The sequence below is a fragment of the Cibotium barometz genome, chromosome 17, assembly GCF_041138505.1.
Source record: "Cibotium barometz isolate CiBa-2024 chromosome 17, ASM4113850v1, whole genome shotgun sequence".
NCBI classification, from domain to species: Eukaryota; Viridiplantae; Streptophyta; class Polypodiopsida; order Cyatheales; family Cibotiaceae; genus Cibotium; species Cibotium barometz.
The window spans coordinates 22,814,953-22,832,706 of NC_141062.1; the positions used below are offsets into that span (position 1 = coordinate 22,814,953).

The 17,754-nt window shown below is 35.6% G+C and overlaps 1 protein-coding gene across 1 annotated transcript in view; it reads left to right on the forward strand.

Annotated features, from left to right (window-relative positions):
- Nucleotides 1-17,754, forward strand: part of LOC147629795 (MADS-box protein SOC1-like) — a 71,112-nt gene that overhangs the window by 21,295 nt on the left and 32,063 nt on the right. The window contains exon 2 of the mRNA XM_086811320.1: nucleotides 604-685. Coding sequence (XP_086667446.1) covers nucleotides 604-685 — 82 coding nt within the window. The remainder of the gene's footprint in view (nucleotides 1-603; nucleotides 686-17,754) is intronic.

Genomic DNA, 17,754 nt, shown 5'->3' on the forward strand with positions numbered 1-17,754 from the left:
CATGTGCACTTTTTTCACACATGAACTTGTGAGGATTAATCTCTAATTTTTTTAATAACTTTTGTGTATATTTAGTACAATTCAATTCATTATTTATCAGCTAATCAAAGTTAAACTATTAAGTCCAAATATGCATGTGTATCTATATGTGCACTTATGCACATAGGGGTGTATAGATGTGCATGCGTGTACAGCTCAGAAAACAATTTTACAAAGTTTATTATTGTTATTTCATGCAAGAGTATATTAATAAAGTTTATGCATGTGGCTTAATTAAAGGTTTCTATACTAGTTTTGAACTTTAAATGGCTAAGCTCTCGATTTCTCTATTGGTTTTGATTTTAGAATGGAAAATTCTCCAAGAGCTAATCTTCAATTTGAAAATATATTTTTTTCTTTTCTATATTTTTCCATGTGATAAATTTTCACAAAATATCTCTTGATTCCATGTAGCACCAACTAATGGAAAAAAAGTTTGATCTGTGTTAACCGTTGATCAAAATGTGTCACAAGATCCACGAGAGAGAGAGAGAGAGAGAGAGAGAGAGAGAGAGAGAGAGAGAGAGAGGTTTACCATTTAATTTTTTCTCTCCATGTTATTAGCATGAAAAAGGTACTTGAAAGATATGAGAGATATTCAAGATCAATGCAAAGCGCTGTTGCTAATGGAGCACGTGATGTCGAGGTATAATTGATGAAATATTTTGTAACAGTTATTGTATTTATTTATTTATGTTTTTCATGTGGTCTTATTAAGAATAAATCTAAAATTTTAATAACTGTTTGATTTAACTAGAGTGAAAAGGAAGATACTGCATAGCTTGATCTACATGATGATCACTAGGCTAGACATGAAATGCATAGTTGGGTTGGAGAGTAATTTTATGCAGGGTCCTTGGAAACCACATTTGGATAATTGTTTGTTTTAACTAGAGTGAAAAGGAAGATACTGCATAGCTTGATCTACATGATGATCACTAGGCTAGACATGAAATGCATAGTTGGGTTGGAGAGTCATTTTATGCAGGGTCCTTGGAAACCACATTTGGATAGTGTGAGCACACGCTATGTTACGTGAGGTCCACATTGGATTATGATCTCTTCTATGAGGTGGGTACATAGTTGTAGGTGTATGGGTTAGGTTGGTAGTATCTTAGATATAAGATCTACTAGCAGGTTTATGTTTTCCTTTGGGAGTAGTGCTATTACATGAAACATGAAGAAGTAGGTAAACAGATACCTTGTTAAGTACAGAGGTAGAGTATAGGAGTAATGAGATAGTAGCATGTGAGATGGCTTGGTTACATAAGCTACTTAGAGATTTGGGACTACATGTAGACAGATACGTTGTCATCTATTGCGAAAACCTTAGTAGCATATAGTTGGCAAGGAACCCAATGTTTCATGTGCGGATCAAACACATAGTGGTCCATTATCACTTCATCAAAGAAAAGGTCTTGATAGGAGATATTGATCTCATATATTTTAGTATATAGAGGGTTGATAGTAGACATTTTCACAAAGGCCTGGGGAGCAGAGAAGTTTCATAGATTTTGCATTACGCTTGAAGTCCTAGAGATGGATTTAAACTTGAGAGGGAGCATTGAGATGTCAAGCTCAACATGAGCCGACACTCATGATGTACGTGGGTGATCGTTCCATGTTTATAGTACTTGTGAAACTAATATGATGGATCTTCACCAGTAATATGATGGATCTTCACTAGTGATTCTAGAGTTACACTATACGTATCTAGTCTAACTGAGTTATGGCACACTTATCTTGCCAGCTCACCTACTTAGCATGTTTACATTATGGACTGCTTCTATATATTATTGTAGTACTTATGTTTTTTTCCACTTATCTCTTGTAGATCTCTTTGGAGAGCAATAAGGAGAAGAATATTTCAGCTTTTTTTTTCTATCTGTGTGTGTTATCCATTGTTGTGAGAGTGTTTGAGTGTTCTTGTAAGAGCTCAAGATCCCTCTCCTCTCTCAATATTTTCAATGGAGTGTGTGCATCTATTGATACATGGATGTCATAAGGGTGAATGTATGTTGTGGCTCCTTGAGAGGCCACAAAAACATGTAATTAGGTTCTCTCATATGAGAGCAATGTAGTGATATTATCTACTCTGTGATTATTCTCTTCATTTTTTACAATTCGCGTTTATATTTTGATATCTAGTTAGTTTTTAATAATGGATCTCATTAGCTTTGATTCTCCATAGCCTACCCTAGATCCATGATTTTTCCATATTGGGTATCTACATCTATAATCCATGCAAATGCTTTATTAATATGTCCATTGCATGTATTTAGAGAATTATGATACTATCATGTGTGTAGGTTTCTTCACCATAACTGATAGCTTAATTGCTTAACCAAGAAGAACTTTAGCTTTACCATCAGCACCAATTTATACCCATGTGGCTATTGTCCATGGAAATCTAAATGTGCAAAACTATCCAAGGGATATGGATGGGCTACCTAATACACATTTACAAATAACCTCCACCTAACCTATTCAAGAGATATGGATGGGCTACCTGATACACATATCACCACCAATAACCTCTACCTAGCCTAATGCCGATCAAACATGGTTTGATCAAGATTTTAATATAGGAACCATTGGAAGAAAGCATCCTCATGAAACAATATTAAACAATGAATGCTATGAAGAGCCATATAATATTATTGCACATGACTTCTACTTTAATAAAGAGGCTATGTTAGTACTAGTGTTTTAAATCACTGTCGAGTAGAAAGGATGAGATATGAATTTGACTATTAGGAGATCTCTATTGCATTGCGTACATTTTTGAGGACCCCACCAAATAGTGGAATAGCCACTTACTAATAGTAGTTATGCTAGCTCAACCATAAGTTTTTATGTTCTTGCCTATGCATCTTCCAAGTGTGGAGTGGATCATTTGATTAAAGATTGTTCTTGATTATGCATCTTCCAAGAGTGTGGAGTAGATCATTTGATTGAATATTATTCTTGATTATGCATATTCCAATTGTGGAGTGGACCATTTTATTAAAGATTATTTGTACAAATCAAGCAAAGAGCTGTCAATTTCTACCAATCTTGCCACAAGTCTTTTTATGATCAATGTATGGCGTAGAAGTATTGTGATCCCATTTGGTAGTTTAACTCGTATCATATTAAATAAAAGGTAGATATTTTTCTTGATTTTTTCCTATAAACCAGGCTGAAGGACTTAGGGTTAAGAAAGTGGAAAAAGGTAAAACTATGGTCTAAGGATGGTCCAAATAAAGGAATCATAAAAACAAGGTCAACATGATCTTGTTTGAAGGATGATTTATTATTCTAGGTAATTATAGTAGATCCTAACAAAAAGGAAGATCATTAAGCTGTGATAAAGTTGTAACTTCTTAAGAAGTTTTTGGATACTCAAACGTTGAGAAAATTCATGTTTAAAACTTCTAAAGCCTTAGTTAAAAAGTGTTGAAAGAAATACAAGAGAAGACTAAGGACTAACAATGACACTATATCCACATGATGAAAATGTGAGGAGAAGGGAATTGAATGTTTTTGAGCTAGTCCTTAACAAAAGGGAGGAGGTTAGATTCGACTACGAGACCTAGGGAGGAGGAGGTTAGATTCGACAACGAGACCTAGGGGCTGATCTCACAGAACAAATGCTTACAAATGAAGATGAATTCCATTTCCTAAGATCCTATTTTTCATAGGATTACATAGAAAATCCTAACATGGAATACGAAACACTAAGAGGCCGTGGGATGTAACCACTCTTATATCATTTCTATTATCACTAAAAAAATTTCCAGGTGTGGGAAGATATTAAGGAATGGATCGATGGTAGTCCATACAACTAAGAACAAAGATAGAGACTTCCTTTAACTTATTACTGTGAAGAGCTTCTCTAACCAAGAGAGAATGGGAGTATTTCTTGATTTACCTATGTTTTGATGAATCAATTAGATTGTTACTACTATAAAAGATAATTTCATTGCATATCAAGTAATTGTGATAAGAGTGAGCATTATCTCACTAAACAATTTTGGGAAAAAGGAGAAAAACTTGCACAAACATAAAATTTTGTAAAATTGGCAGATAAAACATCTCTCACACCCATGAGAGTTTGGTAAGATCTAGAGATAAAAGTATTTATATTCTGCTATAGTCATATATTTATGATGAACTTCTTATGCCAACAATTGGATGTATCTAATGCTATTTTGGGTAGAGTCCCGGTAGACCCTTTGCTAACAAGACAAGTTAGTGCATGACTTGGAATCAGATAACATTTATTTGAAAAGATAGCTATCTATAATAGTAGATCTACAAGCATGAAAACAAATTTCAATGGATATATTTCGAATTAATTTTAACATGAGAGATCAGACGACTTGACAATAACTGTTTGGACGAATGTCTGTACTAGAATTGAATCAAGAAGAGGATAAGGTGTATGTATCTATTCCTCCTTTATACTTGACTAAAAATTAGATGTATGTGTTTTACTAGGTCCTCTGATCTCAGTGTTTACACGAGGTTTTGGAATCTTCATTAATGATTATAAAAGTGTGCTATCAAGTTTAACTAGTTTTGATAATGAGTGTGATAGTCGAAAGGTATGTGTCTTAGGAAATGGTTAAAGTAAAAGAATTATCATGCTAGGTACAATGATACTCTATAGAAAAAGTTGATCACTTACAATGGGTACATCGAAGCCACTAAAGTACATGAGAAGTTCTTTGATAAATGGGGTTAAAAAATTGAACAAGGCAGTTTCTAGTGGTGAGTAGCAAAACCCAACCAAGCTAGAAAGGAGAAAGAGAAATAAATCCTTGGTTGAAGTAGAAAATAAAGCCAAGGGAATCATGGCTCAAAAGGAAGAAGATGAGGAAGAGCTAGATATAAGTCTAGTTCTGGAGTATTTCAAGTCATATACTATTGTGATAAGAGGGTTGGGGTTTGTCTAAGAACATAACACTCCAAATAGGGATAAGAGGTGTGTCTTTTGGTGGATATGATGAGATCAAGAATTTTGTGAAGATCCCAAACCAATCTTTACTGCAAATACTTGACCACTTAACCCTTGATGGTGAAAAAGAGTTTATTGATCTTGTGAAGAAATTCAAGGATTGCTTTGGCTGAAAATACAAGGAAATGAAGGAAGTTTTACCAAAAGCGATGCAACATACCATTCTTATCATCATAGTTATCATGTACAAGAATAGGATATGATACGATACAATACTAAATGATACCTGACCATTTTTTGGTGTACGGTACGGTAAGTGTACAATTAAAAAAACACTTATAAATTTGAGCAGGTTAGAGAAGTTGTCACAAGTGAAAATTTCATTAAACAATGAACATAAGTACAAGCATAGTTGTTTCTTGTATATCGGTACAAACCTATTCATACGGTACAATTTTGTATGATACTGTACGGTACAAATTAATTGTTGGAAATTTTTGATCCTTCCAAATTGAAAATGTGTATGTTAAAAAAATCATATTTTATTGTACGGTATCTCAAAATGTCATATTATACCGAATATTTTTGTACGGTACGGTATCGTATTTTTGTACCATGGCAACTATGAGTACAAGAACATGTTTGTTATAGCTTGGATCAAAAAACTCGGTGCGTAGCATGCATTGGACATAGTACAAAAAAGGACACAAAACAAGATGTCGACCTAGAAGTAGGCTCTAAAGGCTAAGGCTAGAGCCTAGTAGTAGTAAGGAGCAAGGGAGGCTAGAATAAGCTTACACTATCAATATCACTACTAGAGTGAGTACTCGTTGAGAGAATCATGCAAAAAAGAAGACTCTGCCTTTGAGGTTGAGCGGTATACTCAATGTTGTCCTTTCTAAAGAGGTTTTCCTCATCATCAAACTTGGGCTCTCTAAGCCCAAGTGACATGCCAATGGGTGCATCCTCATTTGAAATGACATGAGCTCTATTGGAATCGCATCTCATGTAGATTTGCACTGAATTTGAGTGGTCTATGTCACTAAACATTGAGCTTGAACTATGGTGAATAGTCACTCCACGGTCACAGGGGGTTGTTTTGGCGAGCATTTTTGAGCAAGCACTTTTCGGGAATCGGGCAAATGGATTCCAAAAAGATACCCTCCTCCCTAAAGAGAGAGGGGTGAAGCAAGTTCGAGTGAGCAACATGACATAACTATTTGAGAGGAAGAGGGTGATAGTGAGACAGAGGGAGTGAACACAGAAAAACATGTTAACAACATGTCCTCTACAATTGAGGTTGCTGGTTCAAACCAAAAATAAAACCAAGTTAATTCATGTACAAGTTTCAATTACAGAAATGTGAAACGCCCCTCCATGAAGAGAGGGGCGAAGCAAGTTGGAGACAGCAACATGAAATAATTACTTCACATAAAAACATGTCAACATCAAATCATCTACATTGAGGTTATTGGTTCAAACTGAAAATAAAACCAAGTTCATTCATGTATACCTTCCAAATACAAAAATGTGAAAACCATCATCGTTACTACTATGGGCCTCGCTTGTTCTTCGGGTGTAGGCACGAAGTAAGCAAACGATGTTCGTATCCTTCCGTACTCCCTCTAGTAAGACATGCTCAGACAATTCATCGATAAAACCATGGACTCGCCAAGTTGCAATTAAGTCCACTTTGTCCTTAACTTGAGAAATAGCATCATCATTTCTAGGAAGTGGAAAGGATATGAGAACTTTCCTTGCTTGTGCACCATCTATGGTCTTTTGCTTGACCTCCACATTGGTGGTCTCTCTCTGGATATGCACAGCAATAACTTCAATGCTAACATTTGATGAGGCCATCACAAAAAAAAGGAGGGTTTAGGGTGATGTAGTCTACTAACAAGACTTGGTGGCAATGGTGTATAACAAAGTGCTTTGGAGCTTACCTCTATATTTATAGGAGTGGGAGATGTGCACTCTTCCTTTTTCAACATTCAAAATAAAAAACTATATTTGTCTTTTTTAATGTTACTAATAAAGGTGCCACTTGGTAGGAGCTTCTATTCCACATATTTAGCCAATAAATATTGAGATATCAAGCTTAACTAGTGCTATATGGACATTGATGACCAGTCTTGGTGTGTGATAGCTTTTGTACCTATGTCACTTGCATGGTTGGTGAGATGATCTAGAGTATAGAAGACCATAGTGGTGGGTTTTTGGTCCCTTGTAGTCTCTGGTTTCGAGGTGGCACTTGGTAGGAGCTTCTCTTCCACATATTTGACTAGGAAATGTTGAGATATCAAGCTTAACCAGTGCTACGAACATTGATGCTCCGCTTTGGTGTCACTGGCATGGTTCATGCGATTATGGCTGATATGTCTCTTCTAGAGGAGGACGATTATGGCTGATATGTCTCTTCTAGAGGAGGACGATAGGTTGTGAAAACCATATTTGGATTACTAGAGTATAGCAATAGCTCATATAGTCGGGCTTATACACTATAGATCAACCATTATGTTATAGTAGGAGAGTACTTTCCATTATAATATGTACTGTTCTGACACCGTGGTTAAGATTTACAATATAAATATCCAAGCATCGAAAGATGCATTTAAAGTAGGGACTCCATAATGTGAATAGAGAATAACTGAGTATAAATGATTAGATGAAGGTTAAAGGGCTAGAAAATGTTCTTGATGAAGGGTAAAGGGATAGAAAATGTTCTTAATGAAGGTTAAAGGGCTAGCAAATGTGCTTGCTTTTAGTGGATCACCAATAGATGATGATGATATAGTTTCAATGACCTTGAATGGTTTTGGTAAGAAATATGACTAGTTTCAAACCTTCGTTGAAGGTCAAGAAAACTTTCTTGATTTTCAAGAACTACTTACTCTTCTTATTAGCGAGGAGGTGAATATTGGGAGAGATTCATCCTCTAGAAGTTTAAATGAGAAGAACTTCTACTTAGATATAGGTACAGGCAAATGAATATTATTATTTAGAGATTGAGGTAGAGATAAAAATCATTGGTAGCAACAATAATAGGAATCAAATATATAGAGGGGCTAAAGAGATCACTCTAGAGCTTATGGGAGAGCTAGAGAGGTCAAGGTGATTGGAAAATAATTTAAAATTTAAATATCATAAAGTGTTAAATATTATTGTAGTAAACTAGGGCAATACCAAAGGACTACTATAAAGAGTACAATGATATCAAAAGTGGAAAGTGAAAATAAGATAACAATGCAACAACAGCAAGCAAATAGGGTGATGATCAAGTGAGATGATGTTTGTGATGCACTATATGCTTAGTTCCATAATAGAAGATGTATCAAGATTTATAAATGTTTGATATATGGATTTTGGTGCTTATAATCACATGAATGCTCATGGTGAATGCTTTAGAGATATACAAAAAAATGAAAAAATCAAGTTATATCGAAACAAGTGATGATACTATGCATCCCTTTACACATGTTGGTAAAGTATCATTGTCCATATAAGATGGAAGAATGAAGTACTTGGTATAAGTACTTCATGTTCCGAACATTCCTCGTGAAGAGCTTGGTTTCTATTGGATAGATGGTTATGTAAGGTTTGTAAGTGAGGTTCAATTCTCAACGATGCTTTGTTGAAAACTCTAAAAATCGATGTTGCTTGGTTGTAAAGACTAATAGAAATAGCATGCTATTTACTTTGAGTGTTAACATACATGATGTGAAGGTAGCCATGTTTGCACATGGGATAGGTATCATTGTAAATATTAATATATGACATAAGCACATTGGTTATGTGAATATACAATGACTGAAGTCTATGAAGGATCAAAATATTCTTAGACGTTTGCTAAAGTTTAAGATTGATGGTAATAATGTATAAAGTATATGAAGCATGCCAATTTGGTAAGCAAGCTAAACATACGTTTTTGCATGAAAAGCATGTCAGTTCAAGATCATTGGATATTATACATTCGGATATATGGGGACCGACTAAGACTTTACCGGTTACATGTATTATGTTACATTCATTGATGAGATCATACTAGGAAAGTGTGGATTTATTACATGAAGGAGAAAAGTGAGATATTTACTCACTTTCAGAGGTTTAAAGACTTGGACGAGAAGGAAAAAAGTATGTAAAAAAAAGGCTTAAGATCAAATATTAAGAAGACCATTTTTCTAATAAGTACCTTGATTTCTTGAGAAATTAGGGAATCAAGAGAGTTTACATGCAGGTACACTCCGTAATAGAATGTTGTCGGAAAAATAGGCACATTGAAGAAATGACACATGCCTTGATATCTTAAAAGAATATACCATGTTATTTGAGACAAAAGTAGCAACAAGTACTGTTATATTTATACGACCCACATTATAAAAGCTATTCATGGTATGATGCTCCAAGCATAAAATTAATTGTGTCTCACTTGAAACGGTTTGGGTGTATTGCATATGTACATGTTCTCGATGAAGTGAGAATAACGGTTGATACCTTCATTGGTTATGTTTTGGAGCAAAAAGATTATAGAAATTATAATCCTACCACTTGTACGATTCGAGTAACCAGAGATATTGTCTTTGATAAGATGATTAAGCGGTATGCACCAGTGAAGATAACAAAAGATGTAGATGTAAGAAGTAATGATGTTATTCTACATGTAGAGTAACAATCATAGGTGATTAGTGAACCTCAAGAGTCCTTTAACAATAGAGCTAATGTTAGTCCATGGTCAGGTAGGTTGAGAGGCATGTGAAAGACATATGTAGATACATATGTATCACGCGAACAGAAAGAAACATTAGATCAACCTTTTGTGCCAGATCTGTTAGGTCACTCATATATGGATGGTTACTCTAGTGACTTTGAGTAGAGAGCCTTGATGAGAAGCTTAGCATTTTATTAATGGTTACACTTGGTGCAACGAGAACCAGGACTATTTTGAGGCTATTTTTAGGACATCTTACAGTGTTCTAGGTGTATATAGAGCTACGAGGGTTAGATACCTTGTGTTGAAAGATTAAGATATGAGAGACATACAACCCATCACTATGCTTACATGGTTAAATCAGTGTAGGAGTTAGAACCTACTTTTTTGAGCAAGAACTTGGAAATAAAAAATGGTAAGATGCCATGCATGAGGAGATGGTAGAATTAGGTGCAAATGCAATATGGGAGTTTGTGCCTTTACTTAAGAATTGGATGTAAGTGGGTGTATAAGGTCTAGTATAACTCGGATGGATCATTGAGCAGGTATAAGACAATTGGATATAAGTGGGTGTATGTAAGGCAATTAGATGTAAGTGGATGTATAAGGTCCAACATAACTCAGATTGATCCGTGAGCAGGTATAAGGCAAGATTGGTTTTGTGAAGGGTTATACAAAAATCTATGGAATTGACTATGATGAGAATGGTAATCATGAGATCTATCATTGCTATGGTTGTAATAGCAAAGGGTTGTTGTTTATATCAGATGGATGCAAAGAATTATTTCTTGCATGGTGATTTTCAAGAAGAAGTATACTTGATGCAGCCACCAGATTAGGAGAGTGATACACACTTAAATTTTGTGTGCAGGTTACATAAAGCCTTGTATGTCTTAAAGCAGGCACTCCATAGCTTTTTTAAATATGATCAAGGAGTATCTTATTACCATTAAATTTTTAGATATTGTAGAGTTTTACTTTATGTGAAGAAGAAAGACACAGAGATCATGCTATTATTAGTCATGTATATGAATGACTTAACTATCATTGCTAATGGTGATGTTGACATACATGATGTTAGAATGCTTTTGAAGTAGAAGTTTGAGATAAAAGATTTGGGTGAGCTGGGATATTTCTTGGGTATACAGGTGGTGAGATCACATCATGGTATTTTGTTGTTATAGAGGCAATATGTCTTAGACATATTATCCAAGAAGTCCAAGTGAGGTATGACATGTTATAAACCTATTTTAATGCCATTGGAGCAAAACATAAAGATATAGGTGGGCTTTTTGAGGCCCCCCTATGTAGAGGTGCACAATGTAATAGCTTGATCTACATGACCATTACTAGGTCATCTTATGCAGGTTCTCACACTTAGATGTGGCTAGACAGATTCTCACATATATAAAGTCCACGGTTGATTATTGACTTTCTATAAGGTTGTTGGCGCATAGATACAACTACCTAGGTATTTGGAGTGTTATTATCACCACACATAAGATCTCTGCTAGTGGCTTTGTGTTTTCTTTTGGGAGTGCTTCTATTAGATGGATCGATAAGAAACAAGATGGATCAGTAAGAAACAGTCGACTACCCAATTCCAACGTAATTCCTTATAAAGGCGCATGCTATACGGATTTAACCATGATAATAGAAGCATTTTATTCCACTTTGATGAGCCTTAACCTAGTAAGTATACAAGGAGGCCTCATTCACACAATTCTCCTTAATGCCATGACAAGGCTCCAAACTAGATGAGGGTAGTAGCTAAGGGAATAACCAAGGATGCTAATAAGCAGAAAGCCCACAGTTCAACCTCAAAGAGCAGCTAGAGTTAGAGATGTAATCCCCAAAGACTTCAATAGCCCCTAAAAGGCTAATGAATCAGAACTAGAAGTCTAAAAGAAGACGATCTCAAAGATCTTAGAATCTATATGTTTTCTTATTTCATGCTACCCTATGTGCTTAGGGCTTGTTGAATTCTTGTTTGCCCTCAATGGTTTCTTAGGGACCATCTTTTGAGTTTCTATTGGAGCCTTTATTGAGACCATCATCTACCATGTCTACCTTGTTTGCATGGCTTTTTATGTGAGGAGCTCATTAATAATAATAACCCTTCTCGCCTCCTTTGCAATTCTGGAAAATATTCTTTGTAAGCTATTCCATATAATAAAAGGGCAAGCCATGCAACACCCAAAAAAACCAAGGTTTTGCCTTTCTTAGGTAGAGCAAGAGTGAATTTCCTGTGCATGAGAGAGAGAGATTCAAATCGCAAAATCCTGCTGCTTTGGTTGCTTGATCGTACATGAGGTCTTTTCAAACTTATGAGCCTAGCAACCATTCATGTGGCATAAAGTCCTTGCCACATCACAAAAACTTGACCACATCACTCTATGTAAATTGGGTCAGGTTTACTTTCTTGGTCAGGTTTACCCAAGGGGCGTTTGATGGCCTACATTACCTAGACATCCATGCTTCTTTTCTCCACTATTGACCTCTTTAGTTCATTTAATCTACTGTGTAATATAGTGACGAGGGAAGTTAGGCCTTCTCTCAACCTCTTAAAAACGTTAAAAAAAAGGAGTGAGAAATTCAAAGATGTCAATGCTACACGTATTGAGAAGGAACGTTGTGTTGGTCTCTTTTAGAATACAATTCAAAGATTTTGATGCCTTTCACTTTGAAAAAAAAAGCAAAAACTTCCTCAGCAACCATAATTGAATTTGTAAATAGGGAGGAGTCGTTCAGGTGAGGAGCTTTTGAGAGACTTTATTGGAAGAACTTAAATAATTTAAAAGAGTATAAATTAGGTGTTTTAATGTTAGTAGCTATTATAACATAATTTTTATTTGTTAAAGTTAAAATTTAAAGCTTAATATATTTAACTTTAAGTTGATAAGTTATTTGAATAAAATTGTACCTACTAAGTGTATCAAAGAATCATAAATATATGCATAAGAAGTGGATCAAGAAGATCTTGAAATTATCTTTTATGCACTTAGTGTAAGGCAAGGCTAGACATAAAAATCTCAATGCATTATATATTTATATGAATTGAGGAGAAATTAATAAGTAATTAACTGTATCGTGATAAGGTAGCTTTTGGCACTGCGTTATGAGTTGCTTGTGTGTGATGACTACTCAATTAATGAAGGTTTCTTTCTCTACTTCTCTAAGTAGGGCAAATGCTTATGTTGTATACTCTTTTGCTTATTACATTATTCTTTTCTAATATCATGACCATATTAAAAATGAAACGATAATCATTTTATCATGGTTGACTCTTGCTTGTGAAAATGGAGTATTCTTTAGGTACTTTATGAAATTCTAAAGTGAAATATGTAGGTGACATGCATCATGGGCAGTGGACAAAATGTGTGCCTATACATTCTCCAAACAAAGAATTTTCTAACTCAACTAATTTCTTTGACTCTATTTGATGCTTACTTCAGTAGAGTTGATTTTATTTCTCAATGCTAATTTTTTATCTATTGCACTTTACTCATAAAGCTAAAGTGAATTTGGCATTCTCCAATACATGGGATAGAGGCATTGTGGATCGTTGGGTGGGGTGGTAGAATATGGGCCAGCCTTATGCCTGCCATGGTCCCTTATCCAGAAACTTACTTGGACAAGTCACAACTATATTCCAGTGGTGGGTGGTGAGGCTCAATGTAAGTTTCAGAAAGAATAATGCTTATGTGTCTATTACATGAAGAGATTGTGTTGATATTATATGTAACGTACGTGGACAATGTACGTGGACATTGGGAAAAAATGTGGGTTGTGTAGAAGCTTGTTCAAGTGAAAACTCAAACACTCTTCTTGCTTCCACACTTATTTGTCTACTTTCCCAACTCTTACACATGTTTGAGATAGGAAATTGGTAGTGGATATATAACGAGTTTGGCTGATAAGGTGTGTATGCCTAAGGTTGGGTTGTCCCTAATAATGAAAGAATTTAGGATACTGAGTTTGGCAGGGATATTGGTAAACCATAGCCTGAGACATGGTAGAATGGATTAGGGTGGTGCTTGAGGCACTTAGCAAATAGTTGGCTATTTAGCCCACTTTCTTGAAGCATGGCAATGCAGATAGAAAGAAGGGATGCATTATAGAGCGTATGTGATGTGGGGACACTATAAGGAAAAGCGACCGTAGGCACGTTTATAGACGCATTTTGACGTGGTTTAAAATGTTACAAGCACGTTTATAAACGTGTCTAAAATCACATCTACCGATAGGCATTTATAAGCGCGTCTATAGTCGCGTCTATATATGTGTCTAGATCATTATAGACGCGCTTATAGATTCACCTATAGATATGATATAGACGCGCTTTGAAATTAAATTTTTTTTCCAGAGAGCTGCCTATGCAGATGTACAACTGCATTTTCTACACATGCAACTGTATTTGTTGCATAGGCAGCTCTCTGGTGGGCTGTGGGTGGTGGACCTGATAGTAAAGGGGTGCTTGCTGCATAGGCGGCCAACTACTCGAGGGGGATGGGTCCTGGGAGTATAGCCAAAGATGCCCTCTATCTCCCTAGCAAACCATCTAAGACTCCATGAGAGCCTCAATCTCTCGATCTGTGTGTGGGACAAGAGGACGAGGATCCATGCCACATTTATACAAACAAAGAGAATATTAAAAAAATATTATGCAAGCCTTATACAAGCTAAAGAAGTCTTATGCAAGCATTATGTTTAAAGTACTATGCATAAGCTTACAACACTACATTATGTTTAAAACACTATGCGTTATATAAGCCATTACGCAAGCCTTGCATAAAGCATTATGCATTAGGCCTTATGCATAAAGCTATGCATGAGGCCTTAAGCATAAAGCTTATGCATAAGGCTTATGTATAAAGCACTATGCATGAGGCCTTAAGCATAAAACTATGCATGAGACCTTATGCATAAAGCACTATACATAACGCCTTAAGCATGAGGCCTAAAGCATAAAGCTATGCAAGAGGCCTTATGTATAAAGAACTATGCATAAGGCCTTAAACATGAGGCCTTAAGCATAAAACTATGCATGAGGCCTTATGCATAAAACTATGCAAGAGGCCTTATGTATAAAGAACTATGCATAAGGCCTTAAACATGAGGCCTTAAGCATAAAACTATGCATGAGGCCTTATGTATAAAGAACTATGCATAAGGCCTTAAACATGAGGCCTTAAGCATAAAACTATGCAAGAGGCCTTATGTATAAAGAACTATGCATAAGGCCTTAAACATGAGGCCTTAAGCATAAAACTATGCATGAGGCCTTATGCATAAAGCTTATGCATAAGGCTTATGCATAAAGCTATGCATGAGGCCTTATGCATAAAGCATGCATGAGGCCTTGCCTATGCATAAAGCTATGCATGAGGCCCATGAGAACTTATGCATGAGGCTTATGCATAAATCATGAGGCTTATGCATAAAGCATTATGCGCAAACCTACAAAACAAATCCCCAGTACCTAGGGTGCAATAATAATAGAGGAAAGAGAGAAAATATATGAAAGCACTTATCTCTTTTTTGTGATGTTGAAAGAGAGGATTAGAGGATCTATAAAACCAACAAAAGGGTGATGAAAATATTAGTAATGCATACATACAAAAGCTTATACAAGCTATGCCGTTATGCAAGTCCCTTGTGCAATCCCTAAGCCTTATGCAAGCTATGCTAAAGCTTATGCATAAAGCATGCATGAGGCCTTATGCATAAAGCTTTAAGCATAATGCTTTATGCAGCATGAGGCCTTATGCATAAAGCTATGCATGAGGCCTTATGCATAAAGCATGCAAGAGCATTATGCATAAAGCATGCATAATGATTATGCATAAAGCTTATGTGCAAACCTACAAAACAAATCCCCAGTACCCAAGGGTGTAATAATGAGGAAAGAGAGAAAAGTATTTACCTCTTTTTCGTAATGTTAAAAGAGAGGATTAGAGGACCTACAAAACTAACCAAAGGGTGAGAAAAGGATTAGTAATGCATACATACAGAAACTTATGCAAGCTATGCCGCTATGCAAGCCTTATGCAAACTACGTCGTTATGCAAGCTATGCTAAGGCTTATGAATAAAGCATGCATGAGGCCTTATGCATAAAGCTTTAAGCATATTGCTTTATGCATGAGGTTTTATGCATAATAAAGATTTAAGCATAATGCTTTATGTATGAGGCCTTATGCATAAAGCACTATGCATAAGGCTTATGCATAAAGCACTATGCATGAGGCCTTAAGGATAAAACTATGCATCAGGTCTTATGTACAAAGCATGCATGAGGTCTTATGCATAAAGCCTATGCATGAGGCCTTATGCATAAAGCATTATGCATAAAGATTATGCATAAAACTTACAAAACAAATCTCCAGCACCCAAGGGAGTAATAATAATAGAGGAAAGATAGAAAAGCACTTACTTCTTTTTCTTGATGTTGAAAGAGGATTATAGGGCTTACAAAACCAACAAAAGGGTAAGGGAAGGATTAGTAATGCATACATACAAAAGCTTATGCAAGCTATGCCGCTATGCAAGTCTTATGCAAGCTATGCCGCTATGCAAGCCATATGTAAGCTATGCTAAAGCTTATGCATAAATCATGCATGAGGCCTTATGCATAAAGCTTATGCATAAAGCTTATACATAAAGCATGCATGAGGCCTTATGCATAAAGCCTATGCAGCATAAAGCTTATGTATAAAGCATGCATGAGGCCTTATGCATAAAGCTATGCATGAGGCTTATGCATAAAGCATTATGCGCAAACCTACAAAACAAATCCCCAACACACCCACGGGTGGAATAATAATAGAGGAAAGATAGAAAAGCATTTACTTCTTTTTCTTGATGTTGAAAGAGAGGATTAGAGAACCTACAAAACCAACAAAAGGGTGAGAAAAGGATTAGTAATGCATATATACAAAAGCTTATGCAAGCTATGCCACTATGTAAGCTTTATGCAAACTATGCCACTATGCAAGTTTTATGTAAGCTATGCTAAAGCTTATGCATAAAGCATGCATGAGGCCTTATGCATAAAGCTTTAAGCATAAAGCTATGCATAAGACTTATACATAAGGCATTATGCATAAGCTTTATACATAAAGCATACATGAGGCCTTATCCATAAAGCTACGAATAAAGCTATGCATAAAGTCTATGCATAAAGCTATGCATGAGGCTTATGCATAAAGCACTATGCAAGCCATGCAAGCCTAAACTAAACCGTACCCCGGCACTATGCATTAAGTATGCATGCATAGAGCTTAATGCATGCATAGATTAAGCTTTATGCATGCATAAAGCTCTATGTGTAGAGCTTAATGCATGGATAGAGCTTAATCTATGCATAGATCTCTATGCATTATGAATGCATGCATAGAGCTTAATCTATGCATTAAGCTCTACGAACATTAAGCTCTCCGAATAGAGCTTAATGCATAGACTAAGCTCTATGATTAGAGCTCTATTCATAGATTAAGTTCTATGCATAGAGGACCTACAAATCAAAACCCCTCTTTTTGGTAGATAAAAATGGAAGAAAGAGAGGATAAAAAGATAGGAAAGAAAGAAAATATAAGAAAGCACTTATCTCTTTTTGGTGATGTTGAAAGAGAAGATTAGAAGACCTACAAAACCAACAAAAGGATGAGGAAAGGATTAGTAATGCATACATACAAAAGTCCTAAGAATCTAATGCATACATTCAAAATCGAAAAGATTAAGTTCTATGCATGCATTAAGCTTTATGTATAAAGCTTAATGCATGCATAGAGCTTAATCTATGCATTAAGCTATACGAATAGAGCTTAATGCATAAATTAAGCTCTATGATTTGAGCTCTATTTATAGATTAAGCTTTATGATTAGAGCTCTATTCATAGATTAAGCTCTATGCATAGAGGACCTACAAAACAAAACCCCTCTTTTTGGTAGATAAAAATAGAGGACAGAGAGGATAAAAAAATAGGAAAGAGAGGAAGCACTTACCTCTTTTTGGTGATGTTGAAAGAGAAGATTAGAAGACCTACAACAAAACCAACAAAAGG